The sequence below is a fragment of the Drosophila navojoa genome, chromosome 5 (genome assembly GCF_054131105.1).
Source record: "Drosophila navojoa isolate 15081-1374.11 chromosome 5, UAZ_NAV_1.0, whole genome shotgun sequence".
Classification (NCBI taxonomy): Eukaryota; Metazoa; Arthropoda; class Insecta; order Diptera; family Drosophilidae; genus Drosophila; species Drosophila navojoa.
This window is the reverse complement of record NC_142893.1, coordinates 17,382,406-17,405,129: the sequence shown is the minus strand read 5'-3', so window position 1 is coordinate 17,405,129 and position 22,724 is coordinate 17,382,406. Positions and strand designations below refer to the sequence as shown.

The 22,724-nt window shown below is 41.8% G+C and overlaps 8 protein-coding genes across 9 annotated transcripts in view; 4 read left to right on the top strand and 4 right to left on the bottom strand.

Moving 5' to 3' along the window:
* Positions 1–10: 10 nt before the first annotated feature.
* On the top strand, positions 11–1,767 carry Cyp6a22 (Cytochrome P450 6a22). The gene is made up of 2 exons (XM_030382316.2): positions 11–1,215; positions 1,282–1,767. The coding sequence occupies exons 1-2, from the start codon at positions 150–152 to the stop codon at positions 1,704–1,706; spliced, it is 1,491 nt and encodes a 496-aa protein (XP_030238176.2). The 5' UTR covers positions 11–149; the 3' UTR covers positions 1,707–1,767.
* A 562-nt stretch (positions 1,768–2,329) lies between these two features.
* Positions 2,330–5,002, top strand: LOC149091132 (putative cytochrome P450 6a23). Its single transcript, XM_089261729.1, has 2 exons — positions 2,330–3,449; positions 3,511–5,002. Exons 1-2 carry the CDS (start codon positions 2,369–2,371, stop codon positions 3,930–3,932), a joined length of 1,503 nt encoding a protein of 500 aa, XP_089117855.1. The 5' UTR covers positions 2,330–2,368; the 3' UTR covers positions 3,933–5,002.
* A 474-nt stretch (positions 5,003–5,476) lies between these two features.
* LOC115561879 (putative cytochrome P450 6a23) lies at positions 5,477–7,645 on the top strand. The gene is made up of 2 exons (XM_030382272.2): positions 5,477–6,762; positions 6,828–7,645. Exons 1-2 carry the CDS (start codon positions 5,685–5,687, stop codon positions 7,244–7,246), a joined length of 1,497 nt encoding a protein of 498 aa, XP_030238132.1. The 5' UTR covers positions 5,477–5,684; the 3' UTR covers positions 7,247–7,645.
* Positions 7,646–7,773: 128 nt separating this feature from the next.
* LOC115565611 (putative cytochrome P450 6a21) lies at positions 7,774–9,473 on the bottom strand. The gene is made up of 2 exons (XM_089260789.1): positions 8,268–9,473; positions 7,774–8,210 (listed from the first exon to the last, which is right to left on the bottom strand). Exons 1-2 carry the CDS (start codon positions 9,361–9,363, stop codon positions 7,792–7,794), a joined length of 1,515 nt encoding a protein of 504 aa, XP_089116915.1. The 5' UTR covers positions 9,364–9,473; the 3' UTR covers positions 7,774–7,791.
* Positions 9,474–9,966: 493 nt separating this feature from the next.
* LOC115565614 (putative cytochrome P450 6a21) lies at positions 9,967–11,670 on the bottom strand. Its single transcript, XM_089260788.1, has 2 exons — positions 10,519–11,670; positions 9,967–10,461 (listed from the first exon to the last, which is right to left on the bottom strand). The coding sequence occupies exons 1-2, from the start codon at positions 11,612–11,614 to the stop codon at positions 10,043–10,045; spliced, it is 1,515 nt and encodes a 504-aa protein (XP_089116914.1). The 5' UTR covers positions 11,615–11,670; the 3' UTR covers positions 9,967–10,042.
* Positions 11,671–12,031: 361 nt separating this feature from the next.
* On the bottom strand, positions 12,032–13,744 carry LOC108652829 (putative cytochrome P450 6a21). The gene is made up of 2 exons (XM_030382276.2): positions 12,576–13,744; positions 12,032–12,509 (listed from the first exon to the last, which is right to left on the bottom strand). The coding sequence occupies exons 1-2, from the start codon at positions 13,669–13,671 to the stop codon at positions 12,091–12,093; spliced, it is 1,515 nt and encodes a 504-aa protein (XP_030238136.2). The 5' UTR covers positions 13,672–13,744; the 3' UTR covers positions 12,032–12,090.
* A 1,998-nt stretch (positions 13,745–15,742) lies between these two features.
* On the top strand, positions 15,743–18,198 carry Cyp317a1 (Cytochrome P450 317a1). Its single transcript, XM_030382269.2, has one exon. It carries the CDS (start codon positions 16,237–16,239, stop codon positions 17,806–17,808), a length of 1,572 nt encoding a protein of 523 aa, XP_030238129.1. The 5' UTR covers positions 15,743–16,236; the 3' UTR covers positions 17,809–18,198.
* Positions 18,199–19,391: 1,193 nt separating this feature from the next.
* Positions 19,392–22,724, bottom strand: part of Kank (KN motif and ankyrin repeat domain-containing protein 2 kank) — a 40,691-nt gene continuing 37,358 nt past the window's right edge. For both annotated transcript variants that reach the window (XM_089261791.1, XM_089261790.1), the window contains 5 exons: positions 21,537–22,004; positions 20,684–20,930; positions 20,401–20,613; positions 20,085–20,285; positions 19,392–20,016 (listed from right to left, as the gene is read on the bottom strand). In XM_089261791.1, coding sequence (XP_089117917.1) covers positions 19,855–20,016; positions 20,085–20,285; positions 20,401–20,613; positions 20,684–20,930; positions 21,537–22,004 — 1,291 coding nt within the window. In that variant the 3' untranslated portion in view covers positions 19,392–19,854. The remainder of the gene's footprint in view (positions 20,017–20,084; positions 20,286–20,400; positions 20,614–20,683; positions 20,931–21,536; positions 22,005–22,724) is intronic.

The window sequence follows — 22,724 nt, the reverse complement described above, 5'->3', positions numbered from 1 at the left end:
TCCAGGGCGCCAATTAAACTGGCATAGAGTTGTTGTTTACATTGAAACGCACTTTGTACTCTGCTCAGAGCAGCTGATTAGGCACAGCTGCAGAGAACAGATTCCAACTCACACTCAGACTCAGATCAGTTGAAAGTGAAACGCAGAATATGTTGGACGTAATTGCCCTGCTGCTCGTGACGCTTGCCGTTAGCTTCTGGTTCGTGCGCACACGGCTCAGCTATTGGGCGCGACGTCGCATAAGCCATGTGCGGCCCAGCTTTCCCATGGGCAATCTGGAAGGCTTTCGCAGCACGAAGCACTTTAAGGACATTCTGACGCCGCTCTATGAGAGTTTCAAGTCCACTGGAGCGCCGTTTGCGGGCTTCTACTTTATGCTGCGGCCCGTGGTGCTGGTGCTTGATCTGGAGCTGGCCAAGCAGGTGTTGATCCGGGACTTTGCCAACTTCGAGGATCGCGGCATGTACCACAACGAGCGTGATGATCCGCTTACGGGGCATCTGTTTCGCATCGACGGGCCCAAGTGGCGGCCACTGCGTCAGAAGATGTCGCCCACCTTCAGCTCCGGCAAGATGAAGTTCATGTTTCCCACCGTCTCCGCCGTGGGCGAGCAGCTGGCGCAGGTCTGCGGCGAGTTGGCCAGCAATTCCATTTGCGGCATTCTGGAGATAAACGAACTGATGGCCAGGTACACCTCAGATGTGATTGGCAACTGTGCATTTGGCCTGGAGTGCAATGGACTGCGCAATCCGGAGGCCGAGTTTGCCGTGATGGGGCGACGCGCCTTTATAGATCGGCGCCACAACAGACTCATCGATGGCTTCATCGAAAGCTTTCCGAATCTGGCCAGGCGACTGCGACTTTGCCAGATACACCAGGACGTCACGAACTTTTACATGCGCATCGTCAGCGATACGGTCAAGGAGCGCGAGTCCAAAGGGATTGTGCGCAACGACTTCATGAATCTCCTGATTGAAATGAAGCAACGTGGCGAGCTCACGCTGCCCGAGATCGCGGCTCAATCGTTCATATTCTTTGCCGCCGGCTTCGATACCTCCGCCTCGACTCTGGCCTTTGCGCTGTATGAGTTGGCTAAACAGCCGCAGATCCAGGTGAGGCTAAGAGATGAGATCGAGCTGGCATTACAGACACACGACGGACAGTTCACCTACGAGTGTATGCAGGAGCTGCGCTATATGGAACTAGTTATAGCAGGTACGTGTTATTTGAGATATGAGAAATAGAGCGAGAGAGATATTAATTGATTTTCCATTTCTATAGAGACGCTTCGCAAGTATCCCACATTGCCGCATCTCTCGCGCATCTCCAAGAAGTACTATGCAGCCAAGGGGAATCGCCACTTTTACATCGAGCCCGGCCAGATGGTTTACATACCCGTCTATGGGATACATCACGATCCGGTGCTATATCCCGAGCCGCACAGGTTCATACCGGAACGCTTTCTGGCCGACCAGATGGCCCAGCGACCCACAGCATCCTGGTTGCCCTTCGGCGATGGACCGCGAAACTGCATCGGCATGCGATTCGGCAAGATGCAAACGAGCATCGCCCTCTTCCATCTGCTAAGACGGTTTCAGTTCAGTGTCTGTCCGCGCACAGAGTCCAAAATCAAATTTCAAAACTCGAATCTATTGCTGTGCCCATCGACGGGCATTTACTTAAAAGTTGAAGAGCTTAAGAAGTAAATTTAAATTCCTATATATACGTTAGATACTTAAATAAATATATTTTATAAAGTGAACTAATCTACTTATAAAGCCATAACTATATTGACCACTGCCTGATAACGGATTATGCTTTTACTAAAATAAGTAAATTTATCTTCTTGTTTTAGTTAAATAAATAAATCAAATTTGATTTTTGTAATGGATTATTTTTCTATAATGTTAATGTACTAAAACTTACCAAAATATGAAAGAGTAAAGTTTAGTTGAGCAAAGAACTATGTACTTGAAAATATTTTTCATATCTTACAATGATCCCTGAACATAATTTCAATTTCAACTGTTTAGTAAAATATTGCGGCATTTCATACTCTGAACTTGTAGTTAGATTAGATAAATAACTGCGAAATATAAATGTAAACTTAATATAAATACAATTAAGTCAGCATTCAATGAAAAACTAGTTTTATATATAATAAATACATGCGTTTTCCAATAGCTCGAAATAGTATCATTTAATTCTCTAAAATGCACTCTACGATCATGTTACCCTCTCTCTCTCTCTCTCTCCCTCTCTTACTTCACTAATTGCTCGTGGGAAAAGCTTTTGAGAACAAGAGCTTTTGCCAATAAATATCGCGTACTCGGCGAATCATTTACTCAGTGTGCATCGAGGTGTAGAAATGTCGACAATTCTAGTTCTGATCGGAATCATCGTGACCCTGCTCTATTATGCAGCACGACACAGGCACAACTACTGGAATCGCCGTGGAATTCCACACGACGTGCCCAGGTTCCCGAAAGGCAACATTGCCGATTGGCAAACGAAGCGCCAATTAGGCGTTATCTTCAGAGACTACTATCTGAAGTACAAGAACAGAAATGCGCCGTTCGCTGGCTTCTATTTCTTCTTTACGAAGACCGTGGTTGTGACCGACATGGAGCTGGTGAAGCGTGTGTTAATAAAGGACTTTAGTAACTTTGAGAATCGAGGTATTTTCCACAATGAAGACGACGATCCTCTGTCCGCGACATTGTTCAGCATTGAGGGTCAGAAGTGGAGGCAGTTGCGCCACAAGCTGACGCCCACCTTCACCTCCGGTAAGATGAAGAACATGCTGCCCATCGTTTTGAAAGTCGCCGAGGAAATGGCCAAGATCTTTAAGGAGAAGGTGTCCACATCGCAAGTAGTTGAGGTTACCGATTTGGTGGGACGCTACACGGCCGATGTCATTGGCAACTGCGCCTTTGGTCTCGACTGCAACAGCCTGCGTGATCCCGACGCGGATTTCGTTCGCATGGGCAAACGGGCTGTGTCGGAGCGGCGATATCGTGGCATCTTAGATTTCTTTATATTTGGCTTCCCTAAGCTGGCGCGTCGCATGCATCTCAAGATAACAGTGGAGGAGGTGGAGGAGTTCTATATACGCATCATCCGCGATACCATCAAATATCGCTTAAGGACCGAAGAAAAGCGCAACGACTTCATGGACATGCTCATCGAATTGTACCAGAAGCAGCAGGCGGGCAACACCGCAGAGGGTCTGACCTTTGAGGAGTTGGCTGCCCAGGCATTTATCTTCTTCGTGGCCGGCTTCGAAACCAGCTCCACAACCATGGGATTTGCTCTCTATGAGCTGGCGCTGCATCAGGACATACAGAACAAGCTGAGAGCGGAAATCAACGAGGTGCTGAGTATGCAGAACAATGAATACACTTACGATAATGTGAAGGCAATGAAATATCTGGAACAGGTTGTCATGGGTAAGTAAGGTCATATATGTATCTTCTATGATAGTCTGAATATAATTGTTATTTATTGCAGAAACTCTACGAAAGTATCCCGTGCTACCCCATCTTACCCGGAAGACCATCTCAGACTATTCACCCGGAGATCCAAAGCATTATATTGAAAAGAACACCGCAGTTGTGATACCAGCCTTGGGCATACACTACGATCCCGACATATATCCGGAACCAGAAAAGTTCAAGCCCGAACGCTTCACAGAGGCGGAGATTGCCGCTCGGCCAGCCTGCAGCTGGCTGCCCTTTGGCGATGGTCCGCGCAATTGCATCGGCTCACGTTTTGGCATGCTGCAAACGTCTGTGGGCTTGGCCCACCTGATTAGGGACTTCAAGTTCAGTGTATCGCCACAGACCCAAATACCCATGAAGTGGATCACGAAGAATATACTCTTGTCAGCTGAGAACGGTATTTACTTGAATGTGGAAAGAGTATCAAAATAAACAGCAGAGGCTTAATATTAAGGAATGTATCTCTGTTATATTTTCAATAGCAATATTATGTCTTTAACAGTAAATTTATACTTTAACATAAATGTTAAATCTTTAACAGCACTGATATACATATATCTGTTTTTGTAATTAATATTGCAGAGATAAAGGTATAAGCTGTTTGTAAACTCCTAACATATTCATTAAGAAAAGAATTTATTGTTGCCATACATTTTTTGTTTGTTAAGAAACATAAATTATGATCATAAACAGCTGTGAAGAATTATGTACGTATTTCTCATTATGAAGTACTAAGCAAACGAAAATACCAAAGTAATTCTTAAAGTATAGGGTAGCGAGAGAACGACACAGTCTGGCGTCGGCCAGGAGCAACAACAAAACAGACGCTGACAGAGAACAACACTGAGAAATCTAACAGTGCTCATCCAAGGTAACGGAACCTCTCCACAGCTACACAGCCTAGTGGCTCACGCATAGAAACAGCCCACGACATACGGACGGTAACGACAAGCGACATCACAAATTCCAACAACAATAACAACGGCAGCAGCGAACGCCCAAAGAGCAAAACTAAGAAAGCACAGCGGCAGCGCTCACATGAATGCACCGGCAGAGCAACAGCAGAGACCAGCGGCCAGAAAACTAACGGTGCCCCTCTGCAGCTGCAATAATACGGACAATAGGGACGAAAGCGCTCAGCAACAGCTTGACAGCCTACATGAGCAGAGAGAGAGAGAGAGAAAGAGAGAGAGTACACCAGCCTCCAGCTACTGCTTGCCGGGATGGAGAGAAGCAAGCGAGTCGAGGCGAGGGTCACTTAGTGCAAGTATCATTGACAAATTTCTTATAAACGACTGAGAGATGTACTCTAACCATAGGAACTTCTTTAGGCAGCAGTGTTATAACTTAAACAAAGGTGTTATATCTTTAATAGAAATGTTATATCTTTTTAGTCATTATACTTTTGCTCCCTTCCAATCTAATCTTGCAGCCAGAACAGTATCGACTGATTATAAAACTGTAAACATTTTCATTGATAAAGTTCTTTTCTTGTTCCCATATATATTTTATTTCTTAAACAAAATATATGTATGTACATATGTAATTAAAAAGTAGAAATGTTGTGTCTTTAACAGCAATGTTATGACTTTAACGTTAGTGTTAATATATGCAGATTATGTAAGTCGCAGTATTATGTGTTAAAATAAATTGGCTTTTGGTGCTTGCCTGGAATATAGGGTCATGGAGGTAGATAAAGATTTTGATTATTTGATTCATTACTGATCTGGGCTTGGTATAATATCAAGTAAGCTTTTGATCCCGACATAGAATATATATTCATTTATATACTAGAGTTGTAGAGGCGTTTGCTTTAGCAAATACATCACATTACTAGAAAATGCATACTTGTTTGCTTCTAGCTTATTACCATAAACAATTCATTTTTGTAACTCAAGTATTTTGGATAGCTTAAGTTCAAAGTTTTCTATTTACAAATATTTTATTATACTATAAAACTGCCTAAGCAGTTCCTAATATAATTAGTTGTGCCTATGTAAAAACTCGCTCGATTCGAATGCTTAGCTAGCCGAGCATTTATATAAAGAATTTTAGGTGAACCCAGTGGCCAACATCATAAACTTATATGGGGATCCTGACCCCCTCAACGTGCCGGAGCGGGTGCTATAAATGCCCCAGAGTTATAGCTGCGCTACCTAGTCTAAGCTATATCTTCCAACTGATATGTCGGCCACAATTTCGCTCGTCGCATGCGTCCTGATCGCGTTCTATCTGTGGATGCGGCACCGTTTCTCCTATTTCAAACGTCGCGGCATTGCGCATGAGGATCCCCGGCCAGTGTTTGGCAACATTTTGGGCTGGCGAATCACCCAGCACACCTCGCAAATGCTGCAGAAGCTTTATGTGAAGTACAAGGACTCTGGTCCATTGTTCGGCATATATTTCTTCATGAAGCCCGTGTATGTGGTTACGGATATGGATCTGTTGAAGCAGATCTTCATCAAGGACTTCAGCAACTTTGACAGCCGGGGTCTGTTCTACAACGAGCAGGACGATCCCCTGTCGGCGCATCTCTTCGCCATCGACGGTCCCAGGTGGCACAATCTGCGGCCACGCCTAACGCCCATCTTCAGCGGAGCAAAGATGAAGCTGATGTTCCCATCGGTGCTGCGCATTGCTCGCGAGCTGTGCAGTGCGGTGCATGAGCGGTGTGCCGGACACGTTGCCGCCATGGAGGTGACCAAGCTGCTGGCCTGCTACACGATGGACACCATTGGCAGCGCCATCTTCGGCCTGGAGTGCAACAGTCTGCGCGACGCCAAGGCGCCCTTTGTGCAGATGGGCCTGAACGCCATGCTGAAGAAGCGCATCGACTACCTCTTCTGCATATTCTTTCCAGAGCTCAGCCTCAAGCTGCACATCAAGCGGACGCCTGCCGACGTGGAGGCCTTCTACATGCAGCTGGTCAAGGACACCATCAGCCATCGGGAGACGCACAATATTAGGCGCAACGATCTCGTCGACATCATGGTGGAGATGAAGCAGAAATACGAGCGAGGCGACACAGCCGAGGGCCTGACCATCAACGAGATCGCCGCCCAGATGTACGTCTTCATTGTGGCGGGCTTCGAGACGACGGCCACAGCTCTTGTCCTAGCCCTGTACGAGCTGGCGCGGCATGAGGACATTCAGTGCCAGCTGAGGGAGGAGATTGAGGAGGTCATTGCCAATTACGGAGATAACGGAGAACTCACCTACGAGGCCATGCAGAAGATGAAATACCTCGAACAGGTGATGTCGGGTAAGTAGAAGAGAAAGGAAACTTTCCCGGGCCATTACCTCCATTATCACTCGATCATCCCGCAGAAACCCTTCGCATGTATCCCGTCGCCTCGGAGCATCTGCGCCGTGTCAATGCGCACTATGAGGTGCCCAACTATCCCAAGCACTATTTACCAGCTGGATCGCAGCTGATCATACCCGTCTACTCCATACATCATGATGCGACCTATTACCCGGATCCGGAAAAGTTTCAGCCGGAGCGCTTCACCGACGAGGCCATACAGCAGCGACCCACCTGTGCCTACCTGCCCTTCGGCCAGGGGCCTCGCATCTGCATTGGCATGCGGTTCGGCCGCATGAAGCTGGCCGTGGGCCTCATCACGCTGATACGCAATTTCCGCTTTAGCCTAGCGCCCGACACCCCGCAGCCGATGCAGTTCAAGAATCACTCATTCCTGCTGCATCCCAAGGAATTCCGGCTGCAGTTGGAGCCATTGAGCTAAGAGCCACGACTAGAATTTCCAGTTAACTAATTATTTATTTTACCATTCATATATTTTTATAATTTTGCTTTATTTTTATACGTTCCTCTAATCATTTACGATAGATAAGAACAAAACAATCGTAATATGTACTATATTTAGCAGCCAAACTGGTTTAACATGAATGTTGATAATGAAATCAAACCGACGCAACGTAACAGCGGCAAAATGAGAGAGCGAGAGTAAAGCTCTCTAAAGCTCGAAACTTAGCTATTTATTCTCTCTCACTTCGCATACAAATTGTGAATGAACTTTAGCTACTGAAGATACCTAAAATTCCACACACTGACAATAAAAATAATCATTTGTTTATAAACAATAAAAAATGTTTGTTATGATACAACTGCGTCGCATCATAGTGTAAAAGTGACATCATGCCTGTTATTTTATTGAAAATGTAACGGGATCAAATTATAATATAGCTACACATATAATTGTAAAATATACTAACATTATGCATATGACACAATCAGCAAGTCTGATTTACATTCATTTCTCTTGCTTTATCAAACTCGCTCTACTTTCAGGTAAATGCCAGACTCGCTTCCCACCAAGAAGGTCTTCCTGTTATATTTAATGGGAATCGTTGTCTTATCGCACACTGAAAACTTGAAGTGCTTAATAAGCATTGCGAGGCCAATGCGTGCCTGCATTTCTCCAAATCGCATTCCAATGCAATTTCGTGGTCCATCTCCGAATGGAAGCCACTCCACAGAGTCGCGGCTCTTCACTTTTTCCGGCTCAAAATTATCTGGGTTGAAGCGATTCGGTTCCGGATACAGCTGCTCATCACGATGCATAGCTGCAGACGGTATGAGAACTGGCATACCCTTCTTGATCACATAATTCGGATATCCAGGCACAACAAAGTCCTCTAGGCACTCCCGATTGAGAACTGGAAGAACCGTGTAGAGTCGCAGGGTTTCTATACAGAAAAGTAAAATTTATTACTAAGTTTTCAGTTATTGTACGTCTTGCTTACCCGATATGACCTGGTTCAAATACTGCATATCCCTAATACACTCATAGGTTAATTCCCCATTATATTTGGCCAGCACCTGCTTGCACTCCTCCCTCAATCGGTTTTGTACGTCCAAGTTCTGAGCCAATTCATAAAGCGCAAAGCCCATTGTCGTAGAAGATGTTTCGAATCCAGCAGCGAAGAAGACGAAAGCCTGAGCAGCGATCTCCTCAATTGTCAGGTTCGTATCCTCTCCTGTTTCGGACTTCATCAATCGATTATTTTTCAAGTCAATAAGTTGGCCCATGAAATCGTTGCGACGAACATTGTTTTTCTCCCTGAAGTCAACAGTTTCTCTGACGATTCTCATAAAGAATTTTTCGATGTGTTCCGGTGTCATTTTCATGTGCAATCGTCGAGATAAGTTCGGAAAACTATTTAGAAGTGCAATTCCTAGGCTCCCATGACGCTGATCAACTAGTGCTTTACGACCCATGACGCGGAACTCAGCTTCAGGATCTTTAAGACTGCTGCACTCAATGCCAAAGGCGACACTACCGATGACATCCGTGGTAAACCGAGCCATCAGTTCTCTCACCTCAATCACCGACGACTTGTCTGCCATATCTCCAAAGACCTCGACGAACTCGTGGCTTATCTTAACAACCGTGGGAAACATATGCTTCATTTTGCCAGACGTAAATGTGGATGAGAGCTTATTCCTCATCGATCTCCATTTATGTCCGTCCAATAGAAAGAGCTGCCCAGACAGTGGGTCATCCTCGGGGTTGCTAAAGAAGCCTCGATCAGTGAATTTATTAAAGTCCTTTATCAGAATGTGTTTCACCAGGAAGGGCTCCAAAATAAACGCAGCTGGACGCTGGAACCAATAAAATCCGGCAAAAGGTCCAGTTCCCCTGAATTTATTGTAATACTGCATCCAAATGTCCAGGAACGATCGTTCAGTCTGCACGCCCTTCAAGTTGCCCATCAGAATGTGGGGCTCCTCGCAGGGAATGCCCGCATTTTGCCAGTGCTGCATGTTGCGATGCATTCGCAAGTATAGATAGCCCAGGAGGGCAATCGCTGCCGTGAGCAATAAAATTCCGATAGCCATGGTCGCGCCCGGTGCAAGATAGCACTCACGAGAAACTGAGAGCAGCCAAGCTGAGTTTTCATATTAAATGCCCGCTCGAAGCTTTCATTGTATACATTATAATACCAAATACGGGTAGCAAAAATAGAATTCCGAGAGTAAAAGCTTTTTTATTCAATTATTAGCTGTGATCTTGTGCAGGGCTGAAGTGCATTTGTGATATATGTATATAAAGCAAACATTTTGGTATACTATTTATATAAAATGTAATATATATACACATATACATAGATATATTGTATTAACTGTAAATATTTCATTCTGCACCCATTGTATAATACTAATTATCAAAAGGCATAATTCCGGGTGCTTATCTATTATTGATTGCGCTCTGGGTGTGTTGTATGTTACGCACTATTAATCGTACAGTGGGAGGTATTATCATTTTGAGCTGCAAATGTTTTTTTATATTTATGTAAAATTAAATAATAAAATAACCGAAGGCCACACAGAAATTGAATTCTAAAATGTTGATATAAAAAATTTAAATAATAATATAAATACAATATAACAACATTGATAATGAACCAAAATGGCCTACTACACTTAATATAACAAGCGGTATAAATGTATGACCTTTATTGTTTCTACAAAAAGTACTTTATTTTGAATAAAATGTTTTCGCTGCCAAGCCAGCTGATTAAACTCGCTCAACTTTCAGGTAAATGCCGCCGTCGCTAGCTATCAAGAAGCTCTTTTTGTCATATTTAATGGGTATCGTTGTCTTATCGCACACTGAAAACTTAAAGTGCTTAATAAGCATTGCGAGGCCAATGCGAGCCTGCATTTCTCCAAATCGCATTCCAATGCAATTTCGTGGTCCATCTCCGAAGGGAAGCCACTCCACGGAGTCGCGGCTCTTCACTTTTTCCGGCTCAAAATTATCTGGGTTGAAGCGATTCGGTTCCGGATACAACTGCTCATCGCGATGCATAGCTGCAGACGGTATGAGAACTGGCATACCCTTCTTGATAACATAATTCGGATATCCAGGCACCACAAAATCCTCTAGGCACTCCCGATTGAGAACTGGAAGAACCGTGTAGAGTCGCAGAGTTTCTATACAGAAAAGTAAAATTTATTACTAAGTTTTCAGTTATTTTACGCCTTGCTTACCCGATATGACCTGGTTCAAATACTGCATATCCCTAATACACTCATAGGTAAGATCCCCATTGTACCTGGCTAGAACCTCATTGCACTCCTCCCTCAATCGATTCTGTATATCAACATTTTGGGCCAGCTCATAGAGGACGAAGCCCATTGTCGTAGAAGAAGTTTCAAATCCAGCAGCGAAGAAGACGAAAACTTGAGCGGCGATCTCCTCAATGGTCAGACTCGTATCCTCTCCTGTTTCGGCCTTTAACAATCGATTATTTTTCAAGTCAATCAGTTGGTCCATGAAATCGTTGCGACGAACATTGTTTTTCTCCCTGAAGTCAACAGTTTCTCTGACGATTCTCATAAAGAATTTTTCGATGTGTTCCGGTGTCATTTTCATGTGCATTCGTCGTGAAAAATTTGGAAAACTATTTATAAGTGCAATTCCCAGGTTTCCATGACGCTGATCAACAAGTGCTTTACGACCCATGACGCGGAATTCCGCTTCAGGATCTTTAAGACTGCTGCACTCAATGCCAAAGGCGACACTACCGATGACATCCGTGGTAAACCGAGCCAGAAGCTCTCTCACCTCAATCACCGAAGACTTGTCTGCCATATCTCCAAAGACCTCGACGAACTCGTGGCTTATCTTAACAACCGTGGGAAACATGTACTTCATTTTGCCAGACGTAAATGTGGATGAGAGCTTATTCCTCATCGATCTCCATTTATGTCCGTCCAATAGAAAGAGCTGCCCAGACAGTGGGTCATCCTCGGGGTTGCTAAAGAAGCCTCGATCAGTGAATTTATTAAAGTCCTTTATCAGAATGTGTTTCACCAGAAAGGGTTCCAAAATAAACGCAGCTGGACGCTGGAACCAGTAAAAGCCTGCAAATGGTCCAGTTCCCTTGAATTTCTCATAGTATTGCATCCAAATGTCCAGAAAAGATCGCTCAGTTTGCACGCCCCTCAAGCAGCCCGTGATGATGTTAGGTTTCTCGCAGGGAATTCCCGCATTCTGCCAATGGTGCAGCCGTTGGTGCATTCGTATGAAGAGGTAACCCAAGAGGGCAACAACTGCCGTGAGTAATAAAATTCCGATGGCCATGGTCGATTCCGTCGCCGGCTAGCATTCGTGGCATACTGAGAGCCAGACTGAACGCGGCTCGCTTTTTTATCGGCAGATAGAAGCTTTCATAGTCTGCATGACAGTACAAAATGCTGGTGGTTAATGAAGTATTTCTAGTGCGATTAGCCAAAATTATCAACTATGGAAGTGTATGAATAAGTTTGTTATCTATAGTACAATAATTTTATTGTTTTATTAAGTGTTACATGTGACACTGGGTCTAATAAAAATAAATAATGTTTTCGTATATTTATGACTATTATAAGTGATCAATTAATAAATGGAATCTAAATCTTTGTATTTCACTTGAAAACATTCAATTATCCATTTAGTCCATTGTTTCCTTTAAATTATATTTCTTCATTTGATTATTATTTATTTATCATTATTTATTTCTGCAAAAGTCTTTTAAGCAATCTTTACTATTATAAGTATTATATTTATGCCAACACTTTCTAGACTCGCTCTACTTTCAGGTAAATGCCGCCGTCGCTGGCTACCACGAAGGTTGTTTTGTCATATTTAATGGGAATCGTTGTCTTCTCGCACACTGAAAACTTAAAGTTCTTAATTAGCATAGCGAGGCCAATGCGTGCCTGCATTTCTCCGAATCGCTTTCCAATGCAATTTCGTGGTCCATCTCCGAATGGAAGCCACTCTACAGAGTCACGGTTCTTCACTTTTTCTGGCTCAAAATTATCTGGGTTGAAGCGATTCGGTTCCGGATACAACTTCTCATCACGATGCATAGGACCGGCAGGTATAACAACCGACATGCCCTTCTTGATCACATAATTCGGATATCCAGGTACAACAAAATCCTCTAGGCACTCCCGATTGAGAACTGGAAGAACCGTGTAGAGTCGCAGGGTTTCTGAAAAAAAAACACACATTTTATTATATTTAGCACAGTTTTTATATAATTTACTCTCTTGCTTACCCGATATAACCTGGTTCAAATACTGCATATCTTTGATACACTCATAGGTAAGATTCCCATTATGCTTGGTTAGAACCTCTTTGCACTCCTCCCTCAATCGATTCTGTATTTCCACATTCTGGGCTAGTTCATACAGGGCAAAGCCCATGGTCGTTGAAGAAGTTTCAAATCCAGCAGCAAAGAACAAAAAGGTCTGAGCGGCGATCTCTTCAATTGTCAGACTCGTATCCTCTCCGGTTTCGGTCTTTAGCAATCGATTATTTTTCAAGTCAATCAGCTGGTCCATGAAATCGTTGCGACGAACATTGTTTTTCTCCCTGAAGTCAACAGTTTCTCTTACGATTTTCATGAAGAAGTTTTCTATGTGTTCCGGTGTCAATTTCATATGTATACGTCGTGCAAACTTTGGAAAACTATTCAGTATCGAGACTCCCAATATACCATGGCGCTTATCAGCTAGAGATTTGCGACCCATGACGCGGAATTCTGCTTCAGGATCTTTAAGACTGTTGCACTCAATGCCAAAGGCGACACTACCGATGACATCCGTGGTAAACCGAGCCATCAGCTCTCTCACCTCAATCACCGGAGACCTGTCTACCATATCTCCAAAGACCTTGATGAACTCGTGGCTTATCTTAACTACCGTGGGAAACATGTACTTCATTTTACCCGACGTAAATGTGGATGAAAGCTTATTCCTCATTGATCTCCATTTATGGCCATCCAATAGAAAGAGCTGCCCAGACAGTGGGTCATCCTCGGGGTTGCTAAAGAATCCACGATCGGAAAACTTATTAAAGTCCTTTATCAGAATGTGCTTCACTAGGAAAGCTTCTAAGATAAACGCAGCTGGACGTTGGAACCAGTAAAAGCCCGCAAAGGGACCAGTTCCTTTGAACTTGTTGTAATAGTGCGTCCAAATCTCTGGAAATGCTCGCTCGGTTTGCACGCCCTTCATGCTGCCCATCAGAAGGCTGGGTTCCTCGCAGGGAATGCCCTTTCTCTGCCAATACTGCATGCGTTTACGCAGTCGCATGAACAGATACCCGATCGTTGCTATCAGCACGGTGAGTAGTAACGTAACAACACCCATAATGATCACAAAAATTTGCTGTTTTTCAAAATTAAACTCAGTTCGTGTAGTCTAAGCAAGTGCTGGTACATCACTGACAGCAAACGGTTGCCGGCATGGCTTTATAAAACACCGTCTCTATTGTCACAATGATTTTTATTTTGGTATCGCGTGAAGCATTGCCGGTAACACTCGCCGATTATTGCGTTGGCCCACATTCACGCGAGTCAATGCTTACACGTTTTATTTTTAAATGCTATCAGTAGACTCTTTGGGGCATTTTATTTTTGGCAAAGTTGGTTACCTAGCTATACATATTTAAGACAGCGCCATCTAGTGGTAAGTAGTGGAAGCTAAGACTTTATTAGTCTTATTTAACAGAAGTTGCTGGCATTAGTTTTAGCATGTATCTAATTGGGGATTGACTGATAATTAATATAAAATCAGATTTGGTTTTCTATTAAGTTTTGTTAAAAATTATATATATTTTATTAAAATAAATAATCAATATTAAAAACAAATTTCGGGCATAGCAAACTGATTCCATTTATTAATAATCTTAAAATGTTATTACTTAAATTAAATCAAATAAATCAAATCATATATTATAAGAAAAAATAATATTATTAATAATAATAAATAAAACAACTTAATGATCATTTATCTTACATATTTTTCGAATCTACTGAGAGCACAAATTATTTTCTTATCTGCAGCAATATAAACGTTGCGCTAATATGGAATGCTAGACTAGGAATGCTCATCAAAAGCGAAGTAAACTCTGCCAGCTTCATATCTGATTACTCACGATGCACGTCAGACTCCTGTGAATAATGTAAATAAATAAATAAGCTCCGTAAGGCAGTCAATGGCAGCTTTTCTCGTTAAGCTACGCGCTCCAAACATTGCGTAGATACGGAGAGCCGGTGCGATAAGTTTGCCAGGTGAGGCAAAGCTTTTGGCTCACTGTGATATACAATATATGTTAAGTTATTTAAGTACACACAATTGTTATATTTACCTACAGTGATCCGGCAACGCTGCCAGTATTTGCCTTTTGTCGCATTTTATTTTGACAATTGATTAGATTTCAAGTGCGGATAACACAAAAAAAATGGCAGTAAATGAACTAAAATTAAATTTCTATATTGTTTATTTTTGTTGGCGATATCTATATGAATTTTTGCTTTTTTTGACAATGAATAAATTATGTAAATAATAAATAAATAATTAATAATAAAAAATAAATAATAAATAATAAATAATAAATAATAAATAATAAATAATAAATAAATAATAAATAATAAATAATAAATAATAAATAATAAATAATAAATAATAAATAATAAATAATAAATAATAAATAATAAATAATAAATAATAAATAATAAATAATAAATAATAAATAATAAATAATAAATAATAAATAATAAATAATAAATAATAAATAATAAATAATAAATAATAAATAATAAATAATAAATAATAAATAATAAATAATAAATAATAAATAAATAATTTAACTGAATGGAATTTAGGATATCTCTTAGTCGTTCATCGGCTTTGCTTCTGTTGTAGCATTAAAGCGCTAATTGAATGTTAAATTCAGCAGGTCACCTGAACAAGTACATCGCGAGTAATTTTCAGAGAGTAATTTTGGAAGAGCACTCGGATGAATTTGCTCAGATTGATCGAAAGATTTGTAAAGTGCAGCTAAAGTCTTTATAGAGACTATGACTAAAGTTGAATAACATTAAAAATAAATAAATAAGCAATGGACACACTTCGAGCCGATAAGAATAATTTTGGTATTTATTTGGCTTTGCTCATCGTTCAAATAGCTGGTTGAGTCGGTGCAATTAGTTTATTGCTCGACTTTTAATTGAGATAACCCCACCTCAAAGCGAAGTTTCCAAAGGTAACAACTGCTCTTTTATCTATAACAAAAGCAACAAAATAAAAGGTGTACAATGGAGCTGATAACAAACGAAAATGAACTTTAAATTGATTTCTGTCCGCGCTGTCGCACTGACTGACGAAATGCCCTACACTGAGAGACAATTTCGCTTATGTTTATTGAATTTTTCTCATGCTCGACTCATGGACTCATCCTACACTCGGAGTTACTCGCATTGCGACTGCGATTGAGACTGGCCTCACTCGAACGCCCACTCGCGGCGCGTTTAAGCCAAGTCAGGCCATAAGCAGCAATGGCTGTAGTGTAGCGCACTCCAGTCCCGAGCACCGCCTCCCCTATTCCCGCCTCTCGAATGAAAAGCTCGCTACGGCGCGGAGCGTATCGTAAATATGTTTTACTCAATTGCACTCAGTCGAACGGCGCGCTTTGGTAATGAACGTAACAGATTCAGCTTGTCGCTGAGAACGCGTCCGCGACTCGCATTAGATCATTGACGGATACGGCTTCCGGCCCCGAAAAGAGTCACTGGCCAAAATTGTGATATTGTGATATAACATATATGTATATAGATATATATGTATATGTATCTGATCATAGCTGTGTATAGTGCGTGTCTATATGTATTTGCGGATCTCTAATTGCCGTGCACAGCTGAGAGAGCAGAAAACATGAAAATGACTGACATGTGGATAATTTTTATGATATTAGGCCTAATCGTGCTCGCTCTGCTGATACTGCTGTTCATGGCCGCGCGTTATCAGCGCGACTACTGGCGCTATCTGGACATACCGCACGAGAGGCCGAAGAAGCTCTGGCCCATCATCAAGCAGCTCGTCACGCAGTCCCTCAGCACCGACGACGAGAAGGTCGCCCACTATACGAGCATCTACAACAAGTTCAAGGGCAGCGGCCCGTTCTGCGGATTCTATGCGCTGCTGCAGCCGCGCGCTCTGGCCCTGGATCGCGAGCTGATACGGCAGATAATGATCAAGAATTTCTGGAATTTCAATGATCGCGGCATTTACTGCAATCAGAGGACGGATCCGCTGTCGGGCGATTTGTACGGCTTGCGGGGCAACAAGTGGAAGGAGATGCGCCAGAAGCTCGATCCGTGCTTCGAGCGGGACCGCATGGCCTGGCTGTATGCGAGCCTCTACGACGAGGCCGAGCAGCTGCTGCTGACTGTCAGCAGCACGCTGATGAAGCAGTCCCACTCGACCGTCCACATACAGAAGCTAATGCGGCGCTACGTGCTCTCGGCCCTGGCCAGCTGTGTGTTCGGTGTGAATGCCGAGCAGCGGGAGAAGTACTCGCTGGACGAGTTTGAGCAGATGACGGAGCTGGCGCTGAGCACGCGAAAGCACGGCTATCTGATGAATCTGCTGATGATACGCTTTCCCAACTTCTGTCGCAAGCTGCGGCTGCGTCAAACGCCCAAGCCGGCCGAGGACTACTTTCTGAGCCTGCTCGAGGACATTGTGGCGCAGCGCGAGGCGTCGGGTGAGCGGCGCCAGGACTATCTGCAGCTGCTGCTGGATATTAAGGCCGTGGAGCTGACCACGCACGAGTACGAGGCCGACAAGGAGCTGAAGGCGCATCTGCAGCACGAGCTGGCCGCCCACGCATTCGTGTTCCTCAAGGCCGGGTACGAGCAAACCGCCAACACCCTGTCCCTCGCTCTCTACGAGCTGGCGCTCAACCCGGAGGTGCAGCGCGAGCTGCGCCAGGAGCTGAAAGCGGTCATGGCCAAGCACCAGAACCAGCTCAGCTACGAGTGTGTGCAATCCCTGACGCTAATGGGCCACGTCATACTCGAGACGCTCCGCATGCATCCCATCACGCCGTACATAATGCGACGCTGCCTCAACGACTACACGGTGCCGGATCACATGAAGTACATGCTGGCCAAGGAGATATTCGTGATCATTCCGACGCACGCCATACACAACGATCCCGAGTATTACCCGGAGCCGGACCGATTCAAGCCCGAGCGCTGGGGCAGTCCGCGCGACTCCTTCAAGGAGCAGAGCACCTGGTTCGGCTTTGGCTCCGGAGTGCGGAACTGCATTGGCATGCAGTTCGCAGAGCTGCAGCTGCGCGTGGCACTCGCCCTGCTGCTACTGGAGTTCGAGTTCAGTTTGAACTCGAGACGACCTTTGGTCAGCCTGCAGGACGGCATCGCGCTGCAGCTGACGCCTCTGGGCGTGGTCGAGCCCGGGCTGGAGGAGCGTGCGGTATGAAATCGAGTGTAACTACGAATAATGAATTTAAAATGTGAATAAACTTGAATTGGACTTGGATAACTCTAAGTGAAGATCAAATGAAAAATAAGAGCATATTAACAGAAGCTTAACGATATTTAAATGTAAACAGTGGATATACTATATAATATTAAATAAATAAAATAGCTATATAAACAGTTAATGAATTTAGCAAATCAAATGATAATTATATCAAGAAAGGTTGTAGAGGTTTAATTTTAATGACAGTATCGAAATATGAAAATGTATTAAGGTATTCAGATAATTAGCTGGGACTTAAGCAATAAGACATTTGGAAAGTCAAATGATAAGTGCATAAATAAATACAAAAGAGAAGCAAAAAGTATTAACTAACGTTAAAATTTTTAGAATATTCCAGGGAATATTCAAAGAAATGACTTGAATATCAAATAAAAGTTTGTAAATAATATTTTTTTAAAGTATAAAAGTAAAGTAAAATGCTAAATTAAAAAAAAAAAGATTATATATATATATATATATATATATATATATATATATATATATATATATATATATATATATATATATATTTATATATATATATATATATATATTTTTTTTTTTTTTTTTTTTTTTATATATTAAAAATTTATATTTACATATTATAAATATGTATAAAAAATTCAATTTAAATATTGTAAATGCATGAAAGAAGTAAAGAGAATAAAAATAAAATAAAAAAATAACGAAATAAAAAAATATGAAATAAAAAAAAAACATTTAAAATGAAGTACTTAAAATTTATATACATCGAACTTTATATTCACACAATTACCAAGAAATAAAAATTAAATAAAAATGACTAAGAATAGTAACGCTTTAAGTGAACTACAATAATTTAATAATATAGGGCAAATTATATACATACGTATACATTTTATATTTCGTATTTTGCTTACATGCAAACATAATTAAAAAATGTAATAAAAATAATTTAAAAGTTTAGTAAACTTGAAAATGTGCATATTCAAATAAATTATTAAAAATAAATTATTAAATATTAAAAAAAAAAAACTCAATGCAAATAAGACATAGTTCAAGCAATTGTATTCTAAAATAAAATAACAATTCGAATCACCCTTTCTATATACAAATCCGAATTCAAGTTAATATCCGTGAAAAAAGATTTGATTGCAATTAAGCACAAACTAAACATAACATAAATTTTATTTATTTAAAATGCTCTAAAACAGTTGATCGTCAAATGAATACATATACAGATACATATATATATACTATTACATACAATGTGCCGCATTGAATTTGAATAGACGTATACTTGTTGACTAAATTGGCGCTACGCTTGGGTAGCTAAAACTCCCATAAATATTTATTCATCAACCACATTTAAATTTTTATACATAGATATATATTTTTAGATTTTTTATTGTAAGTAGCTCTGCAAAAATAATTTAATTACATTTTAATTTATTGTTTACATTTGTGTTTTGTCAAAAATTTCCACTTTTCGTTTCTTGCATTGTCGTTTGCTGATATGGTTGCTTTATGGCTGCTACTGTGTGTAGCCCAGGTTAATGTAGTATTTTTTTTTTGTTTTTTCATATATTTAGTATTTTCTTAAGAGAAGTTGTAAATTATTGTATAATTTAATTAATATTCATCGTAAAGTTTTGACAATTTTCCATTTGATTTTAGTTGCATAGTTATAAAACTTAGATTTAATTATGTATTTCTTGCACATATTATATTAAGTTGTGAGCTTTTTAGACATTAAACAAATTAATAAGAGAATAAATTAAATACAACTTAGAATTATTGTTAAAAAGTATTTTTTGCGCCTTTTGTTTGTTTGTGTGAGTGTGAACTATTTGCTAAATTATGAACAATTTTTGTTTGTGGGTTTTACAGTTATGCTTGACCGATATGGAATGCGTTTTTCTTTTTAGCTATTTTCCCTAGGCAGCGCTACGAAATGCTAATTCAAAATCTTACCACTAACGTTTTGTTCGACATTTTGGCCGCTAATACAAAAATGGCAGCGCCTCACTTTGGCTGCTTGGGGCGCGCGGGCAAGGGCAGAGACTTGCGCACGGGCTCCCCGCGATTGGGCAGCTTGCTGCGCAGCATCTGCTCGTGCACGTACAGCAGCAGGCCCACGTCGCGATGTCCGGCCTGCCAGGCGATCTTGAAGGCCGTGCTGCCATCCTGCATGGGTAGTCAAGTGGGCAGAGGGTGAGCAAAGGAATGGCTGAGAGCACACAATGCATACGTACCACATCCTGGACCAGCGAGTCGCATTCCGGCTGCGACAACAAATGCTTCACAATGTCCACACGGCCGTGCTCGGCGGCGCACATCAGCGCCGTGCTGCCATCCTCATCCTGTATGTTGATATCGGCGCCGGCCTCGAGCAGCATTTCGACCATGTCGCTGTTACCATGCGACACAGCTAGCATCAATGCGGTTTGGCAGTGCTGCAAGAGTTGGTTGGGGCAAAGGATCGGGCACGAGGTGAGTTAATGGGTGGTAGAACAATCAATCATATGAGTGATGCGGTGCCAATCGACCAGGTGAGAGGCATTTACCTACCTTCTTGGCTCGTATGTTGACATCGGCCATCTGAAACAGTCGCTCCACGACTGTCCGATGCGCCGCCTGCTTCAGCTTGGCCAACGAGACGAGCATGACGCACGTGTATCCCGCGTTATTCATTTGGTTTACATTGCAAACCTTGGAATCCAGCAGTATGGATACGACGTCAAAGTTGCCATGCGAGACCGCATAGTGCATGGCCGTGTTGCCCTGAGGGAGATGGGGGAGATTATATTAATATTTCAGTTTCAGGTAAGACTGTAATAATTCTTCTGCTCACATTGCTATCGGAGAGATTGACACAGTACTCCAAGAGTGGCACCGACAGAGATTCAAAGTAGTCCAAGTAATCCTCCACCTCGTGGGGATTGGATGTGGCCGTGCTGGATATGCGAAACCAGTGGTCGCTAATGGTGGCCTTGGATGTCTTCAGGCTGAACGAAGTGATTGGCCGAGAGCCCAGTTTCTTCAGCAGCGAATCATTGATCACCTTGAGGGCCTCCTTCAGCTCCTTGGCCAGCTCAGATCTGAGGATGAATAAAAATGAATAAGAATATAAATACAATATTACAATAAAAATTATAAATTATTAATAGAGCAATAAAAAATAATTTAAAATTAAAAAAAAAAAACATAAAAAAAATAAAAAAAAAAAATAAATACATAAATAATTAAATACATAAAACAAATTTTCAAAAATAAAAAGAAAATAATTTTAAAATAAAATAAGAATAAAACAAAACAATATATATTTATAAATAAAATCATAGAGAGATTAAAAAAAAAAATAAAAGAAAAATAAACAGTTGAAAAATAATAAAAAATTATTTAAATAGAAAATATAATATAAAAAATATATACAAAATAATATTAGAATATTAAAAAATAAGAATAAAACAATTATTGAAAAGTAAAATTATAATATTAATAATAATTAAGTTACAATATTGAGAATTATTAATGAATATAGACTAAAATTAAATAATTAAAATTTAATAAAAATTATTTTGATAAAAAAATTAAAATTATAAAAAAAATAAATATAAATAAAAATATATACATAGAAACTAAAAAACTTAAAACAAGTATATTAAATAATAATAAAATTGTAAATCTTCGCTGCCAAAACTCACTTTTGCCTGGGCTCCGTTGGCGCCTGGGCGAGCTGATGCAGCTGTGCCTTGGTAGGCGGGCGCTCCTCCTTGGTGCTGTCGGGCTCCGCATCCTCTGTCTTCCGCTCGATGACGGTCACCTGGGAGCCCTCGCTTTGACTAGACTTGAGCGGCGTGCTGGACTTCTTGCGCGCGCCCTGCGATATCTCGCGCTCCACGTTGGAGTCACTGGACGCTTGCTCCGGCGAGGCGGACTTGCTGCTGGTCGTCGTGTTGGCCGAGGATGTCATCAGCGGCGCGGGCGAGGCATCGCGTGACCAGCTAATGCTGACACGCTTCTCCTCGCGCACAATCAACTCGTCGTCGCCCATCTGGGTGAAGTCCAGATCCTTAGACGTGGCGGTCGACTTACTGGACGGCTGTTTGATAAAGCTCTGAGACTCCGGCGACGCGTCCAGCGCAGCGCTCGGCGGCTTCTCCTGCAGCGAGCTGTTGAAGGAAAAGAAATGGAGTTAATGAAAATATTGACAGCTTTGAGCCAAGGACAACGCACGTTAGGAGCAGCACGGAGCAGCCGCTGACCACCAGCGGGTAGCAGGTGAAGCTGCTCAGGCCGGAAAACATTGAGAACACCATGGGTAGAACGAAAAGCCAAACAATAAACAAAAAAGTCGATAAACGAGGCGAAGCTGCAAACGCGCCAAAGCAAAAACGAAAACTGCGCCTGAAGGTCAATGCGACTGGATTGCCACATATCGGCGATTCGGACTCCGAATCGGAGTCGCCGCCTGCAGTGCGCATGACACGCAACTGCGCGTGCTTGGTTCGTGTCTTGGCTAAAAGCTTGCAGTGCAAGCTTTTGTGTGATACAGTGGATCAAATGCGTAGTTAAACTACTCAAGTGGAACGAAGCTATTTAAAAGCTAATTATTTGTTAATTTGTTAGTATATTTTGTTAAGCGAAATTTACGTAGACTAAATAGATGTTTTTTTTTAAGAGCGAGTGTATTCATTGAAATTTCCGGCACAATGGAACGCGCACGTTATATAACGATTGTTGCTGATAAACAATTGGTAACAAATGAGAGCGTTGCAGTTGGGCGTTACTGACTACGCTATACTGATTCATGGTCAAAAAGCCACCTGCTTCATTTAACAATATGCCACGCCCTCAATAGGCAAGTCTATACAATTTGATTTGCAGACGAA

Coding starts and splice junctions, on each gene's coding strand:
- Cyp6a22 (XM_030382316.2), top strand. CDS start 150: ATGTTGGACGTAATTGCCCTGCTGCTCGTGACGCTTGCCGTTAGCTTC. Junction 1,216..1,281: donor TATGGAACTAGTTATAGCAG/GTACGTGTTATT, acceptor CCATTTCTATAG/AGACGCTTCGCAAGTATCCC.
- LOC149091132 (XM_089261729.1), top strand. CDS start 2,369: ATGTCGACAATTCTAGTTCTGATCGGAATCATCGTGACCCTGCTCTAT. Junction 3,450..3,510: donor TCTGGAACAGGTTGTCATGG/GTAAGTAAGGTC, acceptor TATTTATTGCAG/AAACTCTACGAAAGTATCCC.
- LOC115561879 (XM_030382272.2), top strand. CDS start 5,685: ATGTCGGCCACAATTTCGCTCGTCGCATGCGTCCTGATCGCGTTCTAT. Junction 6,763..6,827: donor CCTCGAACAGGTGATGTCGG/GTAAGTAGAAGA, acceptor ATCATCCCGCAG/AAACCCTTCGCATGTATCCC.
- LOC115565611 (XM_089260789.1), bottom strand. CDS start 9,363: ATGGCTATCGGAATTTTATTGCTCACGGCAGCGATTGCCCTCCTGGGC. Junction 8,211..8,267: donor TTTGAACCAGGTCATATCGG/GTAAGCAAGACG, acceptor TTTTCTGTATAG/AAACCCTGCGACTCTACACG.
- LOC115565614 (XM_089260788.1), bottom strand. CDS start 11,614: ATGGCCATCGGAATTTTATTACTCACGGCAGTTGTTGCCCTCTTGGGT. Junction 10,462..10,518: donor TTTGAACCAGGTCATATCGG/GTAAGCAAGGCG, acceptor TTTTCTGTATAG/AAACTCTGCGACTCTACACG.
- LOC108652829 (XM_030382276.2), bottom strand. CDS start 13,671: ATGGGTGTTGTTACGTTACTACTCACCGTGCTGATAGCAACGATCGGG. Junction 12,510..12,575: donor TTTGAACCAGGTTATATCGG/GTAAGCAAGAGA, acceptor TTTTTTTTTCAG/AAACCCTGCGACTCTACACG.
- Cyp317a1 (XM_030382269.2), top strand. CDS start 16,237: ATGAAAATGACTGACATGTGGATAATTTTTATGATATTAGGCCTAATC.